Source organism: Dipodomys ordii, unplaced genomic scaffold (assembly GCF_000151885.1).
Source record: "Dipodomys ordii isolate 6190 unplaced genomic scaffold, Dord_2.0 Scaffold10, whole genome shotgun sequence".
NCBI lineage: Eukaryota > Metazoa > Chordata > Mammalia > Rodentia > Heteromyidae > Dipodomys > Dipodomys ordii.
The window spans coordinates 19649460-19662363 of record NW_012267226.1 but is presented as its reverse complement, the minus strand read 5'-3'; the positions used below and the strand labels follow the sequence as shown (position 1 = coordinate 19662363).

At 53.7% G+C, this 12904-nt stretch overlaps 1 protein-coding gene across 1 annotated transcript in view; it reads left to right on the top strand.

Annotated features, from left to right (window-relative positions):
- The window catches only part of Dscaml1 (Down syndrome cell adhesion molecule like 1), a 244295-nt gene that overhangs the window by 209143 nt on the left and 22248 nt on the right, over positions 1–12904 (top strand). Inside the window, exons 17-20 of the mRNA XM_013009493.1 lie at positions 1130–1370; positions 4432–4578; positions 5300–5455; positions 10711–10850. Coding sequence (XP_012864947.1) covers positions 1130–1370; positions 4432–4578; positions 5300–5455; positions 10711–10850 — 684 coding nt within the window. The remainder of the gene's footprint in view (positions 1–1129; positions 1371–4431; positions 4579–5299; positions 5456–10710; positions 10851–12904) is intronic.

Below are 12904 nucleotides of genomic sequence, written 5' to 3'. Positions count from 1 at the left end.
TGAGCAAGCCAGATATGTTGGCTCAGCCCTGTAAGCTACCGGTAGGGATGGGTTGGAAGAATGAGGGTGCAAGGCTGGTCCTGGCAAAGGTATGAGACCCTCTCTGAAAAGTGAGCTAAAAAGCAAGAAGGATGGGGACATGGCTCAAGCGATAGTTATTTTCTACCAAGCACAAGTCCCTGAGTTCAACCCCAATAGTGTCAAAAAGAAAGAAGGCAGGAAGGAAGGAAGGAAGGAAGGAAAGAAGGAAGGAAGGAAGGAAGGAAGGAAGGAAGGAAGAACAAGTTGTTGGATGGTAGTCAGCAGTCACAGTGATGTCACAAGCCATTTCACAATGTCATTCCTTTCTTGACCGACGAATATTCCTCAGGATGGATACACCACATTTCTTTTGTCTGTTCTTGGCCACTTGGGCTAAGCTTCCCCTCCAGCTATGATGAGTAATGCCTAGACATGAGTGCATGAGGAGCTGACGCCCGGCTTCCAGTTCTTTGAGGTTTCTATCCAGAAGCCACGTGAACTGCCGTTTCCCACCGCAGCTGGGTCATGGGTCATTGGTCATTTGGTTCCAGGCCCCTGAGCCAGGCCACATTCTATCCCTACCCAGTGACTCACGCATTGCGTGGAGACACAACAATAAACGAAAGGGATTCCACGCCTAGATCTGGTGGTTCTTGGATTCTTACATTCTACAGACACACAGTGAAACATACGTAAAAATCTATAGATTATTAGGGGCTGCTGGGGAGGTGGGGGGGGGGACGAAGCCAGGAAGAACCGTCCTGTGTGCGGGCCAGAAGCAGAGGCTGAGGAGCTGAGGGAGGACTCGTGCAGAGGAGGCCGCTGTCTAGAGGACCAGGGCCAACACGGCGGCAATCAAGGAAGGAATGCCAGGGTGAGAACAAGGCTGGCAGAAGCAGAAAAGAGGCTAGAGGGGGGCTGCAGCTTAGAATACCAGGGAGAAAGGAGGTGGATCGAGAGGGCCAGGGGTGACCACTGCCAGGGCGTGGCTGCGTGAGGAGTCTTTGGAGCACTGGGCACCGAGGCAGGGCGTGAGCTGACCTTGGTTTGCTGGGCATCCTCTCAGAATGTCACTGTATCTCCGTCTGGCCCTTCCCGCCTCTTGCAGGCCCCCAAGAAGGAGCTCCAGAACGGAGTCATCCGGGGATACCAGATCGGCTACCGGGAGAACAGCCCTGGCAGCAACGGGCAGTACAGCATCGTGGAGATGAAGGCCACGGGGGACAGCGAGGTCTACACGCTGGACAACCTCAAGAAGTTTGCCCAGTATGGGGTGGTGGTCCAAGCCTTCAACCGGGCTGGCACGGGGCCTTCGTCCAGCGAGATCAATGCCACCACCCTGGAGGACGGTGAGAGCAACGGGGGGAGGGGGGAAGGATGGGCTACAGGATCCACACCAGCCAGAGCCAGGCCGGGCAGCGGGGCCACATGGGGCTTTTCAGTCACTCCCGGGCTCCTTTTGGCCCAGTGGGTGACCCGGGCCCCATGGACAGCGTCCTCCCCTGACCCTCAGGGCAGGCTTGGTCCATTCAGCATGCCCGGCCTCTCCACCCCTGCTGGGGTTCTGCCTCCGATCTACCTGTGGGCTTGGGCCCAGCTGACACCTGCTTTCTCCCCTGCCCCTCCACCCCTGCACCCCTCCCTTGCTCATGGAGCTCTGGGCCTGCTCTTCCTCCACCTCCTGTACCCCATTTCTCCTCCTTCATAGCTTCCCTCATATCTCTAGGTTGACTCTTACCCCCTCCCAATCTGTCTTAGAGACCCAAGACTACAGACTTAAACCCCAACCCCCTAATTTTAAAACTTAGTTCTCAGATGACAAGAAAGGATTCTACAGCCAGGCTTAGTGCGTACAGGGGCCTGGGTTCTGGGGAAGGAGGAAGGCTGGGAGGAAGCAGGATCACACCTGTTGCCCCCACGTACAGAAGCAAAACCAGCTGTACCTGAGCCTGCACTAGCTCAAGATAGGAGACAGGGCCTTCATGCCCCAGAGATGACGCCAGGCTGGGCACAGCCCCAAAAGAGCAGAATAAAGAAGCAAAATGTCCTTTGGAACCCTGCTCTTGACGCCTCAACTCGAAAGTAGAATCTGAGCGTGACCGGCTGGAGTCTGAGCATGCTCAGTCACCCCTTCCCAACCTGCACAGGGTTGGGTTCAGTGCCCCACACTGCAGCAGCAGAGAGCCCGTCCCGGGGGGCTGGGCAGCGGGCCTCCTCCCTCCTCCTGTCTATGGAAATGCACCCCTTAGCCAGGGGAGTGAGGACGGAAGTTCGCACGCTCACATAAGCTCACCCCTATACTCCGATAATCGAAGCTTTCAAAAGTCCCGACATCCAAGCTCCAGCCCGAGAGATGAACCAGAAACTGGGGACGGAGCAGACTTCAGTGCTCCCCAAACGCTGGCCGCCTGCAGAAAGGGGGAAGAAAAGAGAAGAAAGGCACACACACAGCAGAGGGGTGCAGAAAACGCAGGGGAGAGGCCCACACGGTCGCCAGCCCCCGTGCCCCTCCGCCAGGAGAGCCAAACATAGCCCTCGAGTGTCTAGGAAAGCCATTGTCACCGCCTGGCGTGGTTGTATTCATCAAAACAGCGCCCTAACGGCGGTTCCCAAACTCCACCTCTCTTCAGTACCCGATTGCCAGGCCCAGCCTGTGCTGTGGGGCAGCTAGCTGTGGGCCTGGGACCGGGAATGTTCCTTCCTCCTGCATCCCCAGGACGCACCCAAGGAGCATCTTGCCGGGCAGCAGTGGCTCATACCTGTCGTCCTAGCTACTCAGGAGGCTCAGATCTGAAGATCACAGTTCAAAGCCAACCCCAGTAGAAAAAGTTCATGAGACTCTTATCTCCAATTAAGCAGAAGGGGGGAAAAAAGCCATAAGCAGAGCTGTGGCTTATATGGGAGCCTTGGGCAGAAAAGCTAAGGGACGGCGCCCAGGCCTTGAGTTCAAGTCCTAAGACTGGCACAATAACTAAACCAACAAATTAGGAGAAACACAGCCACATTTGTATTCTTGAGGGGTAGCCAAGGTTCTCAGAGGTTAAGAGACCTGCCCAGAATCACTGACCTAGTAAATAACAGAGCCCTGATCAAAATCCAGGCCCGACCCTGAATCCCATGCACTGTCCCATTTCTCCTGTGCTCAGCACAAGATGGCACAGATCCACCAGGACCAGCTTCTCCAACCCAGCCCAGCCAGCCTAACCCTAAGCTCCAGACCCTGCCCACAGCCACTGTGCATCGACCTCTGCCTGGAGCCAGTGTGGCCTCGGCATTTCCCACAGGGAGTGTGTAGCATGGGCTGCAGAGGCCCTTTCCAAACAAAGGAGGAGAAAGGGGGAAGAAAGTTCCCAACAGCATTTGCTCAGCAGTTTTTCATACTTAATTAAGGCCCTCGTTAGCCTGTCAGGTCCTGATCGTTTCCTGGCAATATTAGCGCTCCTCCTGGGGTATTCAAGGGCCCCTGCCTTAGCAAGAGTGTCTTTTCCATAATTATATTACCTTCATTTTGTTCGAACGGGCGATCTGTATTAGTTTATTACACTGGGTCCCTAATTACATGGTGCTTATATTTTTACACCTAAGTAATATGAAACAATAATCATTCTCAAAGAGGATCGTTAGGATGATGTATTATCATTTAAATGCTCATAAAAATTAGACTTGCCTCTTGTGGGGCAACGGGATCTAATTACCTTCCCTCCAAGCCTCTGCCTCTGCTTCCAACCACAGCGGAGCAGACTTCTCCTGCCCCTCTGTCCCTGGCTTCATGGAAGCCAGCAAGAAGGGCCGCCCAAGTCCTCCTTTGCAAAGGAGATAGGCCTGGGGCCCTTGTGACCAGGGAAGGCGATCTGTCCTCTGGCCAGCCAGGGATGGGCAGAGGGCCACAGGCCCTGACCTCACAAGCCCAGCGTTCGTTTGTGATGGCCATGTGCAGAGACAGGACAAAGGATTTCTAGGAGTCCTAGAAATGCTGGAGGGCTCCGGGAACTTTTCTGTCCACATCACAGTTCCTTGAGATCCCTTCCCATTTGCTTAGCACATGGACACAGGAGTCCCTGGGACCAGACTTGCGCTGAGGCCTGGGGTCAGTGGACCCTGGGCTGGGCAGCACTCAGATGAGATGCTAATAGGGCCAGCTTCGTCTTCCAGGCCCACTATATTCAGCAGGTGCAATCCCTGGACCAGGTGGGCCAATGAGGGATTCCCAGGCCTGTGCCAGAGTTTATCTCCTTCCAGAACACAACCAAGAACTTGCTACCTGGAGAGCGAGTAGCTAAAAGCGTACAGACTCGGGCAGGGAGACTTCGCTCAGGCCACGGAGTCACGAGGTCCCCCACTTGCCTACCTGGCTGTGCACTGCGCTGTCACTAACCGGAAGGATGCTTGGCTCTCCCCTGCCCCATGCAGTGCCCAGCCAGCCCCCTGAGAACGTCCGGGCCCTGTCCATCACTTCCGACGTGGCTGTCATCTCCTGGTCCGAGCCCCCCCGCAGCACCCTCAACGGCGTCCTCAAAGGCTATCGGGTCATCTTCTGGTCGCTCTACGTGGATGGGGGTGAGTCTGCCAGGACGGAGGGCCAGGCTAGCATCTGCTCACGGGCCAGGTTAGAACTGAGAGACTCGAGGGCAGTCCTCCCTTCCCAGCTGCGGAGGCCACACGGGGGTGAAGGCCACGTGTATGGTGTGGAGTCATTTGGGGCACAAGAGACACCTGTGCCCTTCTAAGGTGACACGGATGTGTTCTCTAGGGGCCTCCTATCAGGCATGGAGGAGCTGGTACAGTCAAACAAAGCAACCGGAGGGAAGAGGGTGGACAGTGGGACTGGCACCTGTGTGAAGCCAGCACTGCCTAGGCCTGAAGGGGAGAGACAGGAAGCAAGGCTCCCAGAACCCCGCCGGAGTCCTGCCGGGGGGAACAGCCCAGACTCTACAAAGCACAGGGCAGAATAAGAGGGAAGAACGGCCAGGGGAGAAGGCCCAGCTCCGTGGCCCGGCTTTGTGGGGTCTTCCCTACCCAGAGAGGCCCTGACAAGGGGACATGTGTTAGGTGGACATGGAGAGATGGGCGTGGTCTAAAGAGTCGCTGTCCAGTTGAAGTTGGCGCAAGGTCCACTGGCCAGGCTCAGCCGATTGGGCCACTTTAGGCAGAGAGATGGTCTGGAGGCTGCGTCTCGTTCCCAGCCTCAGGTTGCCAACACCAGAGCCCAGGCTGGCCGAGCGGCCGGGGACTGTGACCCAGCCGTGCTGCCACGCTCCACTCCTTCTCCTCTCTGCAGAGTGGGGTGAGATGCAGAACATCACCACGACGCGGGAGCGGGTGGAGCTGCGGGGCATGGAGAAGTTCACCAACTACAGCGTCCAGGTGCTGGCCTACACGCAGGCGGGCGACGGGGTCCGCAGCAGCGTTCTCTACATCCAGACCAAAGAGGACGGTGAGTCCCTGCCTCCCCGCCAGCCCCACCCCAGGTGCCAGGGAAGAGCAGGGTGCCATTCTCGCCCCTGTCCCTCTGAGTCCTTGTCGGGCTCTGAGGTGGAGGGTCCTGCTTCAGAGAGGATGTGACTGACCACGGGCCGTGGTGAAGTGCTCTAGGACAATGCAGAGACAAACAACTGTCCCTCTCCCCTAATCCCTTGCTTGCTAGCCAGGCCCCTCCTCCTGCCCTTGCCCACATGAGGGGCTTGGCATTCACCCCCACGAAGGCCTCAGCAGGGGCCACAGCTTCAATCAGCAAAAGGGACAGGAGATTTGCCTCCACCCAAGGCTGTGAAGCCAAACCCTTCCTCAGTGGGGTGGAGATGGGGTGCGGAATTGGGAGAAAAACAGATCTAGATGAGCAGAATGACAAAGTTAAAGGCTAAGAAAGTGGGTGCCAGCTGGAGCTAAGTCAATGCAGGGGGGAGGGGAGGGGTGGGATGAAGAGCTGGACTTTCCACCAGACCCAGAGCTTCCCAGTCCTGGGGAACAACAGGTAGGCAGGCAGCTCTGTGTGGGACTGAGGCAACTCTGGGCTGCTGCTGTGAGTCATCCATCTTCCCCATCCTCTCAGCCCAGCGCTTTGTTGTTTCTGAGCCGAACGTTCTGGGCCAGGGGCTTTCTTCTTAGAAGGGTTGGCTAGCCCACTGCGAGTATTTAAAGAGTAGCCATAGTTAGCATTATGGCTTCTTTCTTACTCAGTCTCTTTCTTCAAGAACTAGAGAAACTTAGAGTCTGTGCCCTACCCACACAAGTTGGCAGAAAGTTCTGGAAGGGTTGGAGGCATTGAAAAAGAGCAACTCAGTCTGGGAGTTGCTGATGGGGAGAAACTGCACGTGCACCCAGTGCTTGGGGGCTAGACCAGCTCTAGGCCAGGACGGATCTGTCCCCCCTTTACCCCCTCCCCTGAAGCCCTGAGCTCTTCAATATTTACCAGCCTGCCTGCCCTACTTTTCCTGTCATTAATCTCCCACCAAGACTTTCTAGGGCAACTCCAGCCAGAGCCCCCTGCTCTTGTGTAGACACTAAGCTGAGATGTCCCCAAGTCTGGTCCTACATGGGGCCTCAGGGCCACATAACACAGGAAACTTCCCGGCCTCTGGGAACGAACTACTGGCATCCTCAGACTTCTTGTCTCCTACTTTGGTCAAGACCACTTGTTTAATTCAGCAGGGCAAAGTCCCAGAGGGAGGCCCAGGAGTCTGAGAGTATCATCCCACCTTACAAGGAGAGGAACCTTCACCCTGCCACCCCTGGGAAGCCGAGCACACAGCGGGAGCCCGGCCCAAGGGCCCCGGCCTTCAGGGAAGCCCCTCAGGGTGGAGTGCTCACTCCACAGAACTTGTCCAGCCCCATCTCTGACTAGTGAATCACTTCACCTCCACACCCCAGTTTTCTCAGGATAAAAAGGGGAGAGTGCTATCTTGTGAGGCCAGACGAACTGACCTACCTGGAAAGTTCTTTCTAAGATGTAACAGAAAGCCTAACCGAAAAGAAGATGAAAGCAACCCATGAGCACGTCTATTATCACAGGGAGCTGGAATCCCTGTGGGACGCAGCTCCAGGATTGACGCCGCCCGTGGCTCCCATCATTCTGCCATCCTCAACATGGCCGCTGTGAACCATGATTCCAAGATGGCTGCCTCTCCCTTTCTGGGGAGTGGAAGCAAGCTTTCCTATTGGCTCACCTTTTGCTAGGCCAAGCATCAACAAGGAAATGCACTTATGATACCAAAATTATGACTACCAAAATGGACTTATGACCATCTTACACCAAGCCTAGCACATCCAACAATGTGGTAGACGGACCCCACATTGTGTCTGAAGTTGGCAGGAGGGGGAGGGGGGGGACTCCGGAACCCGAGCAAAAGAGAGGTTCCATTTGCAAGGAACTGGAGGAATGGCGGCAGGGAAACAGCCCATCCTGGAGTTCCCCAGCCCCACCCAGCTCTGCCATTTACGGCTGAAGTCATTGCAGTTAACACTCAGTTGGTATGGGAAGCATGCAGGCCCGTGGCCCCATTCCAACCCTACTCACTCTGATTCCCTCTGTCAGAATTGAACAGAGGGACCTTGGGAAATTTAGAAAAGGCGGTAGAGGAGGAAGAATTAGTATTGAACACCCATTAGGAGTAGGAATTACTAGACCTGGATCTAAGAGAAAAATCCAGGCGCACCTAGCTGTGGAGTGGTCTCGCCCTAGGGTAGGTTTGCTGAAATCTACAGGCAGTGGCTGAGAGGCTCCACAGTGCATGATGTGGAGATCAAGGCCTGCAGGGGTTGAGGGCGTGTCTGGTGGTAAACCGCCCCCTCCGCTGAGAGCACAAGCCACATACAGCACTTTCACTACAAGAGGAAAAAAATGGACCAATTACACATCCCAGCTCTGACTCATCTCAGGCCTGGAAGCTGGACTGAAGTGACCCCGGACTGCTCGCCAGCACCCAGGTTGTGGAGCCCGGCAGAAGCCAATACGAATTTTCTCTTTTGGAAGATGATGTCATCTGAAGCCTCAGATTATTTTGTAAGCAATTTGGCAAATGCTGCGTCTAGCACACGAAAATGGAGACGTGAGCAAAAGCCATCAAGGGAAAGAAAAATGCAAAAGAACAGATCCACAAGAGCTCCAAATTTAAAAAGAGAAAACATGCCCTTTACAATAATTATGCTTGACAAGATTGAAAAGTTCAGAGAAACTATTGCATGGAAAATATAAAAAATAAAAACTAATAGCCTAAATTAAGAATTTAGTGGATGTGCCAGGCATAGTGGTACATACTTACAATCCCAGCACTCAGGAAGCTGAGACAAGAGGATCTTGAGTTCAAGAACCGCCTAGACTACATACATAGTAAACGAAAAAAGGAAAGAAGGAAGGAAATAGGGAAGGAAAGAAGGAAGGGAGGAAGAGAGAGAAGGATGGAGGGAGGGAAGGAAGGAAGGAACAAAGGAACGAAGGAAGAAATGAAGGAAGGAAGGAGAAATGAAGGAAGAGAGGGAAGAAAGGAAGGAAAAGGGAGAGAAAAAAGAACTCAGTTGATGAGTTTAATAAGATATTAGATACAACTGAAGAAGTAATTGTGACTTGGAAGATAAGTTAGAAGAAAATATCCAAATGAAACACGAAAAAGATGAATAGAAAATTAAAAGGAGCAGGTAAGAGACAGAGACGTGATCATTAAGCTTTAACATGTATACAAACCACCTGAGAATCATGTTAAAATTCAGATTGCAGTGGTGTGGTTCTCAAGTAGAACCTAAGTTTTGCTTTTCTATCACACTCTCAAGTGAAGCCACCATGGATCAAACACACGAATGTGACTATTGAGGAGAGGGAGACACAGGGAGAAGGAATCCCAAAGAGGAGAAAGAGAATGGCGCAAGTGAAAACATTCTGAAAAGAAATTTAAAAGCTGATCAAAAATATCAAGCCTGAAATGTAATTCTAATCCTGTAGGTGGCAAGTCACCATAGACGTTTTGTGCTAGAGAGAGAGAGAGAGAAAGAGTACATGTCTTTGTGATAATTATGTTTGACAAGATTGAAAGGTGGTAGAAAAAATAAACATACCATGCAAACTGTCTAAAACTGGAATATTAATATCCAATATAGGGCTGGTAAAAGTCCTGGCCTAGTAAGTACAAAGCCCTGAGTTCAAAATCCCAGTTCTGTGCATACATGTGTGTGTACGTATATATATATATATATATATATATATATATACACACACATACATATATAGTCATATATAAGATATAGTGTACTTTACAGCAAAGAATTATAATACTCCATTGGCTAAGCAGATAATTCTAAATTTGTATGTATAATTTCAAAATCTATAAAAAAAATAAGCCAGGCATAGTGGTACACACCTGTAATCCCAGCACCAGGAAGACTGAGGCAAGAGGACTGTGAGTTCAAGACTAGCCTGTGCTACATAATTAGACCCTTTCTCAAAAGGCAAACATATATATATATATATATATATATTACATGTACATATTTATTCATGAGTAAACACTGATGGGTTATAAGAAGAACAGATGCACGGGTGTAGATTTAAAATACCTCTCTTAGTAACTGATGGAGGGAAGTGTGCAAAGACAGACAAGACTGAACTCTGGGGTCTGCAGGAAACGCTGGGGAGAGCTGCAGCAGGAACGGGGGGGGGTAGTGGCGAAGGATGCTTCTCAGCCTCTGGCTCTGCGCCCCTCGATGAATGACGACGCTGTGTTTGGTTATTTTACTTGGTCCTAAATTACTGACCACCTTCCCTCCAAGCAGGGCCATAACGGAGAGCTGGCAGAGGGAAGACAAAAGGAATTAATTTGTCCCATCTCTTGAGTGTCTTCTAGGTGCTAGGCAGTCGTATGCTGGGTGTCTTCTTTTAATTAACACGAATTCTCACCAGAGCCCTTTAGCGTGGTTGTTATCTCCATGGTGTAGATGGGGTAACTGAGGCTCGGAGAGGTAAAATAAATGGAATAGGATACAATCACCACCCGCCACGGAGCACAAAAGCTCCCAGGAGGGAAGAGGAGAGACCGGCAGCCCACAGGAGCCGTGGGAAAGTGGGGGGTCGGAAGTGGGGGGTCTGTGGCTGATCACAGGACGCCCCTGCTCCCCAGCAGAGGCCTGGACTCCCAGATAGGAGGGGCAGGCCTGGAGGTGGAGCAGGGCAGCTCACAGTCCACATGAGTTGGGGATCCACCTAGGACAGCCTTGCTAGTCACTTCTAAGATAGACCACAGAAAGGACCTACCAGTACCCCCAAGGACAGCCCCGGACTCATGGTGGGAAGCAGGTTATGGTTCCAGCCTGAAGGACTTCACAGGCCAGCAAGGGCAAAGCAACCGATGCCCGAGGAGGTGGGAGGAAGGGGGAGAGTTCCTCAGCACAGGCCTGTGGTTAGTGAGGGCACTGCATGCGGAGCTCCGCTCAAAGGGACTGTTTCTCTCTAGCCTTCCCCAGGTCTTGGGCTCTGGCCAGAGAATTCTCAAGCTGGCCACTCCAAGGTCCTCCTGTCAGACTTTGTTACAGGCTCCAAATAACCAGCCTGTCCCACCGGTGTGCCAAGCTGGGCCCTCCCCCGTGGAACTCGCGGCTCAAGGGCGCCCCCTTCAGGACGAGCTCCCAAGCTCCCGGGTCCAGTTCTCCCTCTCCATTTCCCACTTCTTCCTTTCCCAAGACTGACCTGCCTCTCTCCCTGTTCAGTACCAGGTCCCCCCGCCGGCATCAAGGCTGTCCCTTCCTCAGCCAGCAGTGTGGTGGTGTCTTGGCTTCCTCCCACCAAGCCCAATGGGGTGATCCGCAAGTACACCATCTTCTGCTCCAGCCCCGGGTCTGGCCAGCCGGTAAGTGAGGCTCAGGGCCAGATGGTGTGGGGTATGGGGAGCAGGAAAGAAGACCCTGTGGGGTTCAACTGCCCTTCAGACCAAACCCTGGGGCTGCTGGTATCTGTGCTGCTGCTTGGAATCAGAGACTGGGCGGTGGGCCTGACCTCGGGTCGGTGGTAGGTCAGTCATTCCTCCCCTGCACGGCCTCAGAGGCCCTGGCAGTGACCGGGAGAGCATGCGCATGAGCGTGCAGCAGCAGCAGGGGACGTGGCTCCGGAAGGACTCCCTTCCTCCTGGGCTGTGCCTTCTTGTGGTCTTTCTGAGTGGCCCTGCCAGGGCTGGGTGGGCCAGCCCGCACTCGCCAGGCCACGATCGCTCCACGCCAGGGAAGCTCACAGCGTCAGTCCCCTCGTGGCCACTGCCTTCCTGCACCAGAGTGCACGCCACTCACCCAGAGCAGAGGGCAGGACATCATGGCACCCCCCCCCGCAACCACACACCCTCCTGTGTCCCGCCCAACCACTACTCCCCCCCCCACCAGGTGTGAGCTGTATTCACGTTGCTGTGCGTGCATTCACTCACACGTGTGCCCCGTTTTGTACACCCGTTCCAGTTGCTAGCTTCCTGCTTGGGCAGTTTCGTGCGGCACTCCTCGGCTCCCAGAGCCTAGAGACATTCTCTGGCAGCCCCTTACCACGGTGGGGCGCCTGCAGGATGCACCCCTGCCACTGGGGATTGGAGTCCAGCTGTGACACATCTGCAGACCCCTGGTATTTTCCAATCCGTGTTTTCAGCCATGACTTTTACCCTCTCTCCCCCCTCTCTCATGTGACACATGCACACGGTGTCTCGATTCTTATCGACAAGTCTTTCAACACCCCAGGGAGGCTGGGCACCAGTGGCTCAACACGTGTAATCCTCGCTACTCAGGACGCTGAGATCTAAGGATCGAGGTTCAAAGCCAGCCTGGGCAGGAAAGGCCAGGAGACTCTTATGTCCAATTAACTACCAGAAAACCGGAAGTGGCATTGTGGCTCAAGTGGTAGAGCACTAGCCTTGAGCTGAAGAGCTGAGGGACAGCGCCCAGGCCCAGAGTTCAGGCCCCACAACCGGACCCACTGTACCTCTCACCCCTCCCCACTCCACATGCATGCCCTACAGCTCTTCGCTGTCCTCCTCGTCCTCACTGAGCTCTGCAGCCCCAGGCAGGACAGAAACAGCCCTTTTCATCTTCTGGTCCCCAGCTGTGAGCCGTATTCCAGGAATGTCATGGTCACTGATACATGTTTGATGAGTGAATAAGTAACAGCCTGGAGATGGTAACGCGCTCCGCATTGGGCAGATGTTCTTTTCTAACAATGGGACAAGGTAGTCACTCTCCGCTCGCATCTCCTCCTCTGACAACAAAGTCTTTCAAAGAGACGGGTGTCCAGGAGCCTCCATTAGCTCCGGCTTTGGGGTTCCCCACTGCTTGGCTGGACAGCTTGTGCCTGGCTCCAGAGCAGGGCTCCTGGTCCCCAGTACTTTCTCCTGCTTATGAGGACCCTGGGCCTGTGACAGTCAGCTTTCTGGCACTGTGACCAATACCTAAGGTAATCGACCTTAAAAGAGGGAAGGGGAGCAGGAGTGGAGATGTGGCTCAAGTGGTAGGCTTGACTAAAAGGCCAAACAAGAGCATGAAGTCCTGAGTTCAAGCCCCAGCACTGGCCTACATGAGGATGGTTTATTTTGGCTCAGAGTTTCATTCTGTGATTACGTGGCTCCAAAGCCTTTGAGCCTATGGTGAGGTAGCACAGGGGTAGGAGGCACGTGGTAGAGCAAGATGCTCTCCTGTGCTGGCTGGGAGGCCAAAGGAGAGAAGGCCAGCCAGGGCAACATAAAGACCTCATCTCAAAAAGCAGAGCGGGGCCAGCGGCCAGTGGCTCAACACCTGTCTTCCTAGCTACTCAGGAGGCTGAGGTCTGAGGAGCGTGGTTCAAAGCCAGCCATGAGACTCTTATTTTCAACTAACTGCCAGAAAACCAGAAGTGGCACTGTGGCTCGAGCAGTAGAGTGCTCACTTTGAGTTGAAG